At 38.8% G+C, this 14,573-nt stretch overlaps 1 protein-coding gene across 2 annotated transcripts in view; it reads right to left on the bottom strand.

The window, feature by feature from the left end:
* Window positions 1-2,930: 2,930 nt before the first annotated feature.
* The window catches only part of SLC38A1 (solute carrier family 38 member 1), a 203,401-nt gene continuing 191,758 nt past the window's right edge, over window positions 2,931-14,573 (bottom strand). For both annotated transcript variants that reach the window (XM_075274366.1, XM_075274365.1), the window contains 12 exons: window positions 14,230-14,303; window positions 14,042-14,134; window positions 13,866-13,944; window positions 12,567-12,649; window positions 12,031-12,089; window positions 11,782-11,904; window positions 10,431-10,510; window positions 9,354-9,454; window positions 7,115-7,233; window positions 6,722-6,863; window positions 5,464-5,561; window positions 2,931-3,057 (listed from right to left, as the gene is read on the bottom strand). In XM_075274366.1, the coding sequence (XP_075130467.1) occupies window positions 2,971-3,057; window positions 5,464-5,561; window positions 6,722-6,863; window positions 7,115-7,233; window positions 9,354-9,454; window positions 10,431-10,510; window positions 11,782-11,904; window positions 12,031-12,089; window positions 12,567-12,649; window positions 13,866-13,944; window positions 14,042-14,134; window positions 14,230-14,303 (1,138 nt within the window). In that variant the 3' untranslated portion in view covers window positions 2,931-2,970. The remainder of the gene's footprint in view (window positions 3,058-5,463; window positions 5,562-6,721; window positions 6,864-7,114; window positions 7,234-9,353; window positions 9,455-10,430; window positions 10,511-11,781; window positions 11,905-12,030; window positions 12,090-12,566; window positions 12,650-13,865; window positions 13,945-14,041; window positions 14,135-14,229; window positions 14,304-14,573) is intronic.

Here is a 14,573-nt window from a genome sequence, read left to right on the forward strand (position 1 = left end):
AATGGATACTTTTTTTTTTTTTTTTTAACAAAAATGATCAGTATGGCATAGAAGAATTAAAAAATAGTGGTATGTCACCGATCTCCTGCCACTGTTGTTCTATTCCAGCTTGGGTCCCCACTACTCTCTGCTTCTTCATTTTGCTCAACACTCAACTCTGAATGCTCAGACAATCACCTTCCATGGCAGGGCCCCAGAGCAGCAGTGGTTGGTGGAACCGGCATTTTCCTGATTGTTGAACAGGTATGTCTATACAGACTGGATGGGCTAATTCATTTGATTGATCAAATAGACTTACATTTCTCATTAACCTAATACATGCAGCAACTTTTATCCCTTTGATCAGAATCGTAGGATCAGGAGCTGTATAGTAGACACAGGTAGAGCAACTACTTACAAAGAAGAGGTATTTGTATGAATTATCTTTAACATCAGTACTAACAATATCATGTAATGCAATGTACATAATGCAGAACTTTACTATTCTTACTTCTCATGTTGCAATATTATAAAAGATCATGCAAAATACACATGTACAAATGGGGCAAGTTTGAATAGCAACTTACATATAAACAGAGTAATGGCGGCAAATCCAGAGAGGGGAAAGGAACAAACATGCCCCTGGGGGGTGTCTGTTCCTTTCCCCTCTATGAATTTGCCACCATTACTCTGTTTATATATAAGTTGCTATTCACTCTTGCCCAATTTGTATATATGCACTTTGCATGATGAATTGAGATATATGGGTATGTGTAGTTGCTACTTAGCCTAGATACATTTATTACCTGTGCTTTTTCTGATGAGGGGTCTGTTTGTTATTTTTCTGTGGTCCCATTAATACAGTATAAGTTTACATATTTTACATTGTATTATATGTTAATAAATTATACAAATTTGGCTATTTTTGTGCTTGTTTTTTGTCATAATATAATAACAGCATATTTATTCATTGAGCATTATTGGCCCATAACTTTTGTAGTTTATTAGTATTTTAAAAGGACAATCAAAAATTAGGGCTAGACATTAGAAAATGCCAAAGAAATGTAGGTTTCTGTTTTCTTTTCAAAAATGAGACCAAACATTAAGTTAAAAAGGCCATAGATATAAGATAGCTGTCAACTGAATGTTTGTTTGACCAGCACCATATAGTTCACATTATACATGTGTACCTGACTTGGCCTCTTTAATCCTCTGCTCTCAATGCTTGTTTTGCTGACAGCTATCTAACTTGACTTCACCACACACATACAGGCTTGTCTTGGCATTCATGATCCCTCTCTCTGCCATTTTCCTAATATATAATTTTTCCCGGCCCCATACTACAGCTCCCTATGTTGTGTGTATAGCATAACATGACTCCATAGCATGAAAGAACATGTGACCATGTAAATCACTCAGCCCCCTCCACTGTGCCTGCACTTCTTCCTAGAGTGTTGTTTGCTACTATGGAGGAGGCTGAGTGACATAATGCACAAGTGGTCCTCCAGCCAATGCCTTGTTATGGACAGAAGTCTGGTCCACACAACCCAGAAGGATGAGGCAATGTGGCAGGGCAATATCATATATATGGAAAATGGTGCAGAGGGGTCCAAAGCACCACATTGTAAGTGGTAGGGTCTACTCTTATACACACATTAGTTTAAAGTTCATTTAAATTGTAATACAATACATCTGTGAACATACTAGTAACAGAAGTGTCGGCCTGATTACTATACAGTGTATAGCATGCAGAAAAAAATGTCAGTTTTTGATAATTGCTTCACTAGATAGGGACTTAAATTAGACGTGTTAATAGTCCAACTCTAGAATACAGTCACACTACATGACTTTTTAAAAGGATTGTCCATGAATTCAGGGGAGGCCAGGGTGGGTGTAAACCCCCAAAAAGGCATACACACCAGTACCAGGCAATCTATTTGTCAATACTACCCCTTTCCCCCCGAAGTGGGAAGGCTCACATGACTGTTGAGACCAATCAGTGACCTCAGTGGTCTCTTTTAAGTTTCCAGTGTGACATATGGGGATGACGTCACTGGTTCCTTTAAAGTGACTGCTGGCCACTGATTCGTGTAAGTGGTTGCATGAGTCTCATGGCTTCTGGCACTGCACCCTCTGGCACATGAGGGCATTGAGACTATACAACAGAACACTGGGAAGAGGTTTTTTTTTTTTTTTTCTTAAACCCAACTAGGCAGTTTGTAAACCATGGACAACCCCTTTATAATATTGTTAATGATATCAGACTGCTTCATTAGACCAGCAACGTCTCAATCTATGATCTTGACAGTTCTATATATGAAGCAGTCAATTTTGTTTTTAATTTGATTTAGAAGAAACTCAGCACTCAGCTTTTTTCTGATACATGTAAATTATTTCAGAACCTATCTTCAATAGTGGCAAGAGTAACAGTGAGTAGACTGGAACCAGCTGGTTTACATGGTAAAATTCACATGCTAATTCTGTAAGAAAAATAACTCCAGAATTGACACTGTAGGTTTCCATAGCCAATGACAGTCCATTACCTATGGAGATGATCCCAGAGCTGAGGCTAGTGATCAATATATAGGTTATAGACAGGACAACTGAACGGTTTGGGCAAGGTACATGGCTAATAAATCTTTGTTTTTAAAATAAATTTCAAGATTGAACACAATTTGGTGAAAACAGTCATTACATATTGAGGTAATTTACAGACCTCATGTGAAAATAGAACCCAGATGAGTAAAGATCAAGGAAACACAACATATAGGATGAAGGTAGTAAGTAAGTTAGGTATCTTACAGAGTGTGATATTTGTTTGAAAACATAATTGTGACACTGAAGTTCAGAAATCCAGTGAGGTATAGTAAGATTGGTCCTCCAGAACTATTGATTGGTCCTCCAGAACTATTGCCTATTTGTGCCCTTTAAACAATGTGGTTGTGGTGTTGGAAAGAGGACACCTGGTAGACAAGCTCAGCTTCCATCTTATTAATTTCCTGAATGAACCCAGTCGTATATCACGAGGGGAATGCTTACCATAGAGAATAACAACCCAAGTGCAAAGAAAGCACATGCCTGAAGGAAGAAAAATAACAAAATGCAGTGTTAAATAAGAAAGACAGGAGAAACATAACCACATTCACTGAATAAATCGGTTGTTGTTAGGTGTGAAGGAGCTGTGCTGATTATTTTGTTGATGTCTAATGAGCATTATATATAACCCACCACAGGTAATGCATAATGAAAACACGGCAAAATGCTTGTATAGCATTTATTACATATACAACAGGCAGAAAACATGTGCTGTACCATGCCTCATTGCACATATGCATTTTTGCATGCAGCTAATAGTAAAAGAAATATATATTTTTATTAGGTATCTGACAGTTCAAACCAAAAACAGCTTCACAGTTCATTTTAATCTTAGATTCCCAACAGTAGATAAATCCATATGGGCTGAAGTATTCTGATGATGTGAGGTGGCATACAGTGTATCTTGGACTAGAGCTTGTGGCACCTCAGGATGATACATTTGCCTTATAGTTTAAAGGGATTCTATCATTAGAATGATAATATCAGATAATATCACATTGGAATAGCCTGAAGAAAGGCTATTCGTCCTCTACCTCCACACTACCGTTCCGTTCATATACCAGTTTTTCCCCGTATGCAAATAAGTCTCCAGACAACACAGGGGTGTTCCTCCTGTGCTCAAACAGTACAGGGGCATCCCTTGTGCTGCCTGAAGACTCTCCAGCGGCGCTTCAACCTTCCACAGCCAAGCCTCTCCACCACTGCCTTCCTGTAGTCTTTTTTCTTCCGGTGAGCCTGTGTTCAGAATCTAAATTCTATGGGCTTTGGGCAGTGCCAACTGCACATGTCTGTTTGGCTATTTTACTGTGGCTGCTTACACCAGCATATTATTCCTGTATGCGGCCACAGTGAAATGGCCGAATAGACATACGCAGTCGGCTCTGCCGCATGGCAGAGCCAATTGCGCATGCACAGAATTTAGATTCCATACGCAGGCTCACCGGAAGAAGACTATACGAAGGACACAGCGGAGAGGCATGGCTATAGAAGATGGAAGCATCACTGGAGAGTCTACAGGCAGCACAAGGGACGTCCCTGTGCTGTTTGAGCACAGGGGGAATGCCCCCGTGCTGTTTGGAGACTCATTTGCATACCGGGAAAATATGGTATATCAACGGAACGGTGGCGCAGAGCAGAACTCTAAAGGTAGGGGACAAATAGCCTTTCTTAAGGCTATTCCGACGTGATATTATCTGAAAAAGGGATTCTAATGATAGAATCCCTTTAAGTATGATAGACAGTAGTATCCTATGCAGTGCCGCACCTCCCATGAGGCGACCTGAAGCGAGCGCTTCAGGTGGCACTATGCCAGGGCCTCAGGGAGGGCGTCATTTTTGCTAACCTAAGCCAGTCCAGGACAAGCTGTCTTGGACTGGCTTAGCACGGAGCGGTGGTTTGGGGAGGCCACTGGAGCAGCGCTGCTCCAGCAGCCTCCCCGCACGCTCAGGTAGACCGCAGGCAGTCTCCGGGCCTGCTCTCTGCCGGCGAACGGCGCTAAGCCCCGCCTCATTTCGAGAAGCCACACCCCTCCTCTAAGCCACGCCCCCGCTCCGCCCCTCCTCCCGGCGGGGGGGGGGGTGGCTTTCTGTACTTCGCTCGGGCGGCGAAAGAAGCAGGTTCACCCCTGATCCTATGTACTATGTTTCATACATTTAAAATGAGGTATACTAAGAATATACAATAAACAGAAGTTTGCAGTATACAGCCGACTTCTACTCTGAAGCTGTCTAATTAACGTCAGATATCACAACTTGAACTAAGGGAGACAAAAATTTTATGATGACAGATACCCAACAAATAATTGCCATAAATCGGCATCTGTCAAGACCTTTGGTCACCTTCCAATCATTCTGTTTGGAAGCAGTGGCCAGAAGACATTTCTCTATGTGGGTTGTGGGACCTCCATTCTGCACAGAGATAAGGGTCCCTGAAGTAGAACCCCCATTTGCCAGATATTTATGGCATATGTGGATATGCCTTAAATGTCAGTGTTGGGAATATCCCTTTAAGCATGTGCCACAGGTTAGTAGGGTGCATACTGTATATAAATGCATTGTTTATTAGCGCATGACAACAGTTATAAATGCATTAAACCATGCACTTTTGCAAGGGATTTTCCAATTTGCTCATTAGTTACACATGCCTGTATTTATTCAACATCAGCAGTGCAAGGAGTTTAGCAAGATGGACATGGGCATGACTACCAAGAAGGTGAATTAAAGATGGTATTAAACTGACCACTCTTTTACCATATGGAATCTGGATTCAAACTGTATAATATCAGAAAAACAAATTATGTTTATGGCTTCAGTTCTATTTCAATCTTATTCAAAAGACATTTCAGCTATTATAACCAAGATAAGTAAGTGGAAAAAAAAAAAAACTTACCCAAAATCTCTCTTTGGCCAAAGCGTCATTACCATTGGTAATTTTCAAGTATAACATTGAGGGTAAAATAAATATCAGCATATTTGCAGATGTTGCACCTGTGATGTATATTAAAATGGTTATTAATATGATTGTGCATCACCATATAATTCAACACCATAGAAAATGTTATGGCATATAGCTAGATAAGATAGGTATAACCTCTGGAAACCTTGCTGATTTTGAGAGTTTTGTCTATTTTTTACTTGTAAAAGGAACTGCAACACAGCTTAATCAAGTGCTTATCGACACGCTTCCGAAAAAATGGGGTGAATTTATTAAGATTGCCGCATTGTGCATACCCTTAGGGTGCCTTCACATGGAGTAACGCTCCACACATTTTGCTACATTTTACACATGTAAAAATACACATCTAAAATGTAGTAATCCATTGAGTTCAATGGTTTTTTTCATATAACGCGCGTCTTTTTGTGCACGTTTTTGCGCGCTCAAAAAGACGCATGTTAAAAAAAAAAGTCATTGAACTCAATGGCTAACTACATTTTACATGTGTATTTTTACACGTGTAAAATGGACAAAAAGCACGGAGCGTAACTCCGTGTGAAGGTACCCTTAATAATACTTGTGCACTATGGTCTATGTACCAGAATTGACTCCAGTCAGGGAATGGCATCAGTTTGAGTTATAACTTAAGATAATTTTCTTGAACCCCTCCTTGTTCTGCATACTGTTCTCTAAGCAATTTTGAAAATGGACAAATGGTATATTCTTGGTGCAAATGACCATACTCCAAAAATGCGGCGCTAATGCCGGAAAACTGGTGTAGCAAGATTAGCAAATTCTTCTCACCATGTTTAGTTAAACAGGCAGAGTAGTGCCTTTATATCGAATAAAGGAGAAGAGAAAGCAACTGCCAGACATGTCAGAAAACAAAATCATCAGGTTTGGCCAAAATATATGTAATGTCCCATGCACCTTAAATGTATGTCAGCCAGACCCACTCTTTTATGCCTAGTGCGAAGAGTGAAGGGGTGCAGTATAAAGTTTTCTTAGGTTTTCTTTGAATCCCTTTGGCATACACAACCTCCTAATGCTCTGCACTTGGCATATCATCATCATTTTAGGCTTTGTCTGTAGTAGAATTGATGCTGCGAACCCAACTTATTGGGAGGTCATAGACTATCCAAGCAATGTGCCATCACATATTATAATTTACATACAAGGAAGTCAAATAAAATAAAATAAAACATTACTTTACCTATGGCTCCAAAAATGTCTTTCATTGCTGGTATAAAAATAACAAGTAGATCAATCACAATTAGAAGGACTACTGTCACTAGTAAATGTTGCCAGAATTTATATTTTGTCTTCCGGGCCAGTTCAAACAATGAGGATCGAACCTTGGAACAAAGAAAATATAATTAATAATAATATAAAAGATAGATATCATTATGGTCTATGTAAAAGCCAAAATGCCTTCTAAACCCATCTACAAAACCTGTTGTTTATATCTATGGAAAAGAGGAATTGTTTCAACTGCCTTGCTAACCATGAGATATATAAAAGAACAATCCATGTTCAGAAACCCAGTTTTACTATCTCACATATGTTGTTATAATAATGTTCTATGACAATGATAATATGTACTTACAGTGAAAAATAACACTGGTACAGTTAGTATAACTGCAATTATGACAGCCAAGCGTACAGTCAATAGGAGAATGTCCTTTTCATCGCTGTATGTCCCAAGAAGTTCAGATTTCACTTTATCTGAAGAAATCAAATGTTAAAAAATACATTGAAGTTAGAATCAACACCCTGTGTATCTGCTGGAAAAAAAATTGTGAATATATCAAGGAGGGAAAAATGGAGAATTATCATCTGGCTGAAATGTGTATGGTCAGCTTAAGATCAGGGCACCACATGCCGCAGAGGAAAAACACAGCGTTTTACAGTCACAGCAAAGTGGATTGGATTCTAGCGAATCCCATCCCTACTTTGCATTAACATACATTCTTCAGACACGTGATGATTTCCAAAACTGTTGCGGTTTTGGAAATCAGAGCATGTCAATTATATCTATGGAAACACTGGCGGTTTCTCTAAAGGTATAATGGAAGCAGAAAGTCCACAGAGGAAAACTGCAAACTTTCTGTCAAAAGCGCTCCGGGAACAACCACGATGCGTTGCCTCTACAGTTTTTCTCACAGCACTTTTTTTTGCCTTAGCCTTACTATAAATGTTGAGGCTTCAGCCCCTCCTTTCTTCAGTCCACTTTGTACTTTTCTTAATCCCCAGGCTCAGCCTCTCCTGTGTAGTCTGTTTATGTCATTTTTCAGCCAGACATATGTTCCCTTTTTCTATTACGGTAGACGCAGCTGTGATGTTATATGTACACGTGTACCTAAATCTTTTGTTTTGTTGCTCTTTTTTTCTCCTGACCTGCACAATTGCATGGACTGATAGCCCTTTTATTCTCTTCTTTTCTACAGACCTATATTTGGTATTTGCACTGCCAAATGGTTTGTATTGATTCAGAGAATGCTTTCTATGCACTTGTTAGTTACTGCTATCAATGTTACCTTTGATAAAGAAAAATAATCACATTTCTAAATAAACTTTCATCTGCCTTTATCCACCTGTGAGACAGTACTTGAGTTTCTGAGTTCCCATAAAACCTTAACCAGGCTGCAATGGATAATTTTTTGAAGGCAGTAGAACAGTATTCAGAACACAAGATTTTCCTTTATTGTAAAATTCTTAGTTTGCTTTTTAGCAACAGAGACTTGAGCCATTAAAGGGGACCTGTTACCCAGTACAAAATGCTAAATGACATACAACATTTTTATCACACTGCTAATGATCAATTTGGCATTTTTAGTCCTTATATCTGTCCATCTGTTCAAAAGATAGGACCCAAGGAAGGTCATATGTAAATGACCTCTTATTCATTGAGTAGGCAGATTACTGTAACCACAACTAAGGTTGATCAAACTCCTTAGCATCCATAATCATCACTATCAAGAATTCACTGTAGGAATTAGGTAGGGGGCCCCAGACAAAGATTGCACCGGGGGCCCATAAGACTTTAGTTTTGCCACTGCTCTCCACCCAACTAATAATTTCAGGGGAAAGAAAACATGGGCATGTTGTGCCTAACTAAATGGTTGACTCTTCCTTGCCCATTAAGGACACATGCATAATCAACTATGTCAAGTGTTCATTTTCATAGAGAAGTAGGGAGAAAAAGCTATTAAATGTGTTTGTGCACTTTTGGAGATGAGAATGGGCTGTGCATAGTTTGGACCTAAAATTAACTAGTTAGCATCAGTTCAACAATGCCTTTTTATTAGCATGATGCTCCACATTGTGATTGTGAAAGTACATATAACAATATGATGTCTGCATTCTTCCATCTATAGCCTAAAGGGAACCTACCTGGTTCAAAATCTCCCATGCTAATAATACTGCCATGTTGAGTTCTTTAATAGGAGTAGAAATATACCTTTTAATGGACATGCAAAGCAAGTGTAAGCCCACTGTTGGTGAGCATGAGTTGTCAGATTAATACATATACGCACAAGTGCTCCAGCTCTCCTCTGGAATTGCCTCTCCAACTCTGTCTCTTGATTGTGAATGACATTTTTAATATTTTCCTGCTTCACGGCTGTCTGTAGAAAAATCCGGCACATCAGACCCAACCCTGATACACTGCTTTATGCGCAATGACTATCTCTGCATTCATCAGTCTCTAACCACAAAGTTATGTTTCTACTCCTAATAAAGCTTCTTAAACTGTATTGATATTGGTTTGGGAAGTATTTTGAACTTGATAAGAGTCCCTTTAAAGTGTTTGACCTAGTTACCAGAAGCAAATAATTATAACTTACCATAAAAAGTCAGATAGCCAAATATGGCAGTAAGAAGATACATAAGAAACATAGAGAAGAATGAAATATGTGATACCAGCTGCATTTTCTTCTGTGTGCGACTGAAAAAAAAAAAGAAAAGATAACATCATTTAGGATTTCTTTTATGTAGCAGAGCACATTAATTGGGTACAATTTTCGACATTTGCGCTGGCCATGTACAAGATAATTTCAGCTACTCTATATATACTGTTTATGTATGACCTGTTACATGAAAACGCAGTTTAATCTGCATAGACCAGGTGGAGCTGAGCAGATTTATATAAGAGTTAACCCGAACTTCTGCAATTGGTTAAACTGCTGCAGCATGATATCTTATCACAGAAGACAATAAAAAGTCATTGGGAAAACTCGCTCATAAACATGCATGGAGAATGGAAGATGTCAGCACTTCTTTTACTTGAACCAGAAGAGTCTTATACGTATTGTTAGCTAACCCAGGGCTGCTTTAACCATAGGGCCAATCGTGCATCCGTATTGGGAATCATGGTTGTGGGGGCCCTCAGCCGCCCTAGATGGAGCAGGACAATCCCACATTTTGGGTCCTGTCCCATTGTCCCAGACAGCAGGCAGTGATTTCACCTCTATCTGTGTCCTAAAGATTACATACAATAGTGGAGCACAGAACTATCGGCTATTCTGCCTTCAGCTAATGTTGCCTGTGGCAGGGAATAATGAGCACCGAGCTGCAGACATCATTACAGCCAAAGCCCTTTTTCTGTGTGGTGGTTGAGGGTGTCTTATTAGGAGGATAGTCATGGGGAAATTAAGTTATGTAGGAGGGTGGGGACCACTTACAAAAAGTTCGTACAGGACTCCTAATGTACTAAAACAGCCCTGGGGTGACCCCTCCATAATTGGCCCATTTTCATCTAAAATGTATGGACAGCTTTATTGTTACTGTAAAATATGACTGAGCCATTTACAAAAACTTACATTTTTTATTTGCACATATTAAAGATCTCTAAACAACCAGATCATCTGATTAACATCATTATGACCCTGACACATGTGTTAATACAAATACATATTTCTTACTCTCTGAGTTCACTGTATATGGGCAGAACTGACGGATGACATACGAATGCGAATGCAAGTGTTGGCAGTGCATAAGCAGTCTGTAGGGGAAAAGAAGACACAAATAATTAGGTCACATTAAAGCTAGGAAAAGCCTCTGTACACAATTTCAGGGAGTCTGTCACCAGGGTGAAGCATATTGCATGAAACTATGAATGTACGAATGAATTCCGTTCAGGGAGAGTCCGCATGGAGACCCCCCTGGATGGAATACAATCGCAATTGCAAGCGCTGTGCTGTCAAAGCTCATGGACCCCATAGATTATAATGGGGTCCATGTGCTTGCCGTGCACAGCCCACACAAATCATTCATGCAGGCAGTGCACAGCAAGCACACAGACCCCATTATAGTAATTCGTGCGGGCATTGCGCGGCAAGCACATGGACCCCATTATAGTCTATGGGGTCTGTGCGCATTAACTGCACAGTGCTTGCAATTGCGAGTGTATTCCATCTGGGGGGTCTCCATGTGGACTCTCCCCGGACGGAATACATACGCTAGTGTGAACCAACCCTTATTACATAAATTTCATACAATTCAAAATCAGCAAAAAAAGTGTAAAGTGGTACAAAATAAAAAGCCACAGCAAATGATTGTAAAAATACCATTAAAATCATGTAAAATGTCTACTAATTTCCAATTTAAAAATGCTGAAATAATAGTGCAGGCAAAAGAGTCCTAACATTTTTATTTGCAACTTTCTGTCGTTTGACAAATCTCTCACTACTTTTTTAAGGCCAGGCTCCATGTGGTGTAAATGTGGTGTTTTATAGTCCCATGTAAAGTGAAAAAATATGCACAGCAGATGTGCTGCGATTTCCAAAACTGTTGTGATTTTGGAAATTGCAGCATATCAATCATACCTACAGAAACACTGGTGATTTCCCTATAGACATAAAGGAAGTATAAAGTCAGCAGAGGAAACCTGCAAAAAGCGCTGCGGGAAAAAACGTCATGCCTTGCCGCCGCAGTTTTTCTCGCAACACTTTTTTTTTGTTGTTTCCCACTTCGTGGGGCCTTAGCCTGAAAGTGATATAGAAAGTGGATGGGGTTACTGTAATTTACACCAGAAGTTAGAGCAAAATAGCACGAATATAAACAAGTTTATAGCAACGCATTTCATATCAAATTTATTATGAGCCACCTGGAAGCAAGTAAGCCCAATATGATATGTCAATGTAAAATTTACTAGTATACTAATGAATTATTACAGAAAACCTGTATTTCTCATCTTTCACATAAGATCACGGTTCTAAGACAAAAAGGAGTTAGAAATTGCATTAAGAGAATGTTACAGTATTAAATTATTACCTTAGAATTAAACGTGAAATACTTTGGTGTACATTCTCCCTCTGCCGTTGTATTATGAGAATTGCTTAAGGTTTCATTACCACTTGTAAGTGGACATGGAAGTTTAAACTTGTTGTAGATGACCTGAAATATAACAAAAATAACAATAATTATAAAAAAAGAAAGTTTTGTTATGAAACCAGTTGTATAAATAAAACACTGCCTTAAGTTGAAAACAAAATGCGCTATAAAAGACATATTTGAACTTACCACCACAAGGAAAAAAGCCATACATGTCAAAGAGAACCCACTGGTGTAGCCAAGGTAACCTGTGTAGATGAAATACTATGTTCATGTCTAAAGCTGCGCTGAAACAGTTACAGTTACATAATGATTCATTTTATGTAATCTTACTGAACTACAGAAATGTTATTTTACAACTTCACCAGCAGGTGGAAGTCTCAATAACATAGTGTGAATATGAATATACTGTAATTCACTAAGATCATCTCAAAGCAGAAGCAAGAATTTACTGCATTTCTCTAATGTATTTCTGTATATCTCTGTCTAGTATCATCAGAAATATGTTTATGGAAATAAATCTTTAAAAGTAAAATATTGTTAAAGTTGGCCCTAGGTTTTTTGCCTTCCCCTGGATCAACACTGTAGGGGATTGTAGGGTTATAGGTTGGACTTGATGGACTCATGTCTTTATCCAACCTCATCTACTATGTAACTATGTAACTATATACATATTAACATGTGGTCATGTGAACCCTCAGATTGCTTGCAGGTCTTTATCTTACCTAAATTCTTGAGAAGACACAATGGAAGTATAATTCCAATTGTTACAACAACCAGAAGAAATCGTCCATCAAGGTACCATGGCCTATGAAGCAAGATAGAATGATAGTGTGATTGTATCCATGTGCTAGGTCCCACAGCATGTCAATTATTACTCTAAACCATGTCAGTTATTGTTGCGGGCAGGGGTGTAACTTGAGGGGTGCAGAGGGTGCAGTCGCACCAGGGCCCAGAAGCCTGGTATCAGTATTGAGATTACAGCTTCCATCAGCCAAGGAGACTCACAGATTACCCTAACCACACTAAGGTGGATTAAGCTCCTTAGCACCCGTAACCATCACTAACAAGAATTCGCTGTAGGGGTGACATAGGGGGCCCCGGACAAAAGATTTCAATGGGGCCCACAAGACTTTAGTTACACCACTGGTTGCAGGTTTCACTTGCATCTTTCATCCTAAGGGTCCATTCACACGGAGGAAAATGATGAGGAATTTGGTGTAGAATTTCAGCGCTAAAAAAAAAGCTTCCCATTGACTTCAATGGGTTTCTTTTTCTGCTAGCAGAGAGAAATCACCAGGCAAGTTTCCAGATAATAATAGGTATAACTAACTCCAGCACTGTCATCTTGTAAAAATATCCAAACTTTATTAAAGAATCACATTAAAAACATGAGGTGCGCTTCCAAAACACTGCCATGTTACAAAACCCTTTCGAGGGTTCTTAACCATAGCTATAATATTGAATGGATTTGTAACATGTCAGCAGTTTTCTGGATTTTATGGATGTGCACCTCACTTTGTTTTTAAGCTAAAGACCCACATAGCATTGCATTTTTCACAGATAGTCCACAGAGTTTTCCTCTGTGGATTTTCTGCCTCTTATATACCTACATGAAAACGCCAGCATTTCTATAGGTATGTAACTGAAATGCTGTGATTTACAAAAATGCCAGTGTTTTTAAAATTGCAGCATTTCCATTTCAGATTCTTTTCTGCAATGTTTGGATGGGATTAGCCAAAATCCCATCCACTTTGCAGGTATTTTAAAACGCAGCTTTTTCACAACATGCGGCCTCGGCCTTAATTTGATTCTTCCATAAAACTTGGATAGTTTTGCAAGATGACAGTGCTGGAGTGGAGTTATAAATATTATTAAATATAGCATGTGCCAAAAATTGCCTGTTTTTTTCTTAATGAATGTGCTCCCAAATGTTTACAGAAAAATTCATACCAGCAAAAATATCAAAATAATGAAAGACTACAATAGACAATACATAAAAATCATCCAAATCATCCACTTACGATGTGTCTTCCATTCCAAGCAGGAATTTAATAACATTTGGTAATTCGCTTTTTACTATGAACAGATAACTCAGCATTGCTGTAAGACAGGAAAACACAATATTTTTTACTCACAATCTAGTGTTTTCCCATAAAAGGAGTTGTTAAAATTTTTTGTTTTTAATGAAAGCACCTACCTCCAGTGTTCTGAAGCGTAGTTGATCCGAAGACTAATAACCTTCCCGGAGTACCGAATACTTGCTCCCCTAGCTTCTCATAAACCATACAGCCTGAGTACATGAATACATGTTATTTAGTACCGCTAGACACTAATCTAATGGTACACAATGTTTGTTAGAAAGGTAACAAAAAACTTAAAAAATACCTGTTTCCTGGGAACATTTCAGTAAGAGGTTGATAGAATAGATAGACAACAAAGTCACTGATATTAGGAGCAGCCTAGAAAGTAGGGGAAAAAAACCCACAGATGATATATTTTAAGGAGGTGATATTAGAATACTCAGTTTTATGGATGGTGAAAATACAAATGGAAATAGCCACTTCACCCTTGGCATTTCTTATACTCTTTTATTGACAAGTATAGGGGTACATTCAAGTCATATTTTCTATATTTGTTTAGCAGATCCATTTGTCAGATGCAAAGGACGGACACAATATTATACTCCGATAGTATAATTTCTGCAATGTGGTCTTGTTTGCGTGCTCCCG

This window comes from Leptodactylus fuscus, chromosome 5 (assembly GCF_031893055.1).
Source record: "Leptodactylus fuscus isolate aLepFus1 chromosome 5, aLepFus1.hap2, whole genome shotgun sequence".
Lineage (NCBI taxonomy): Eukaryota > Metazoa > Chordata > Amphibia > Anura > Leptodactylidae > Leptodactylus > Leptodactylus fuscus.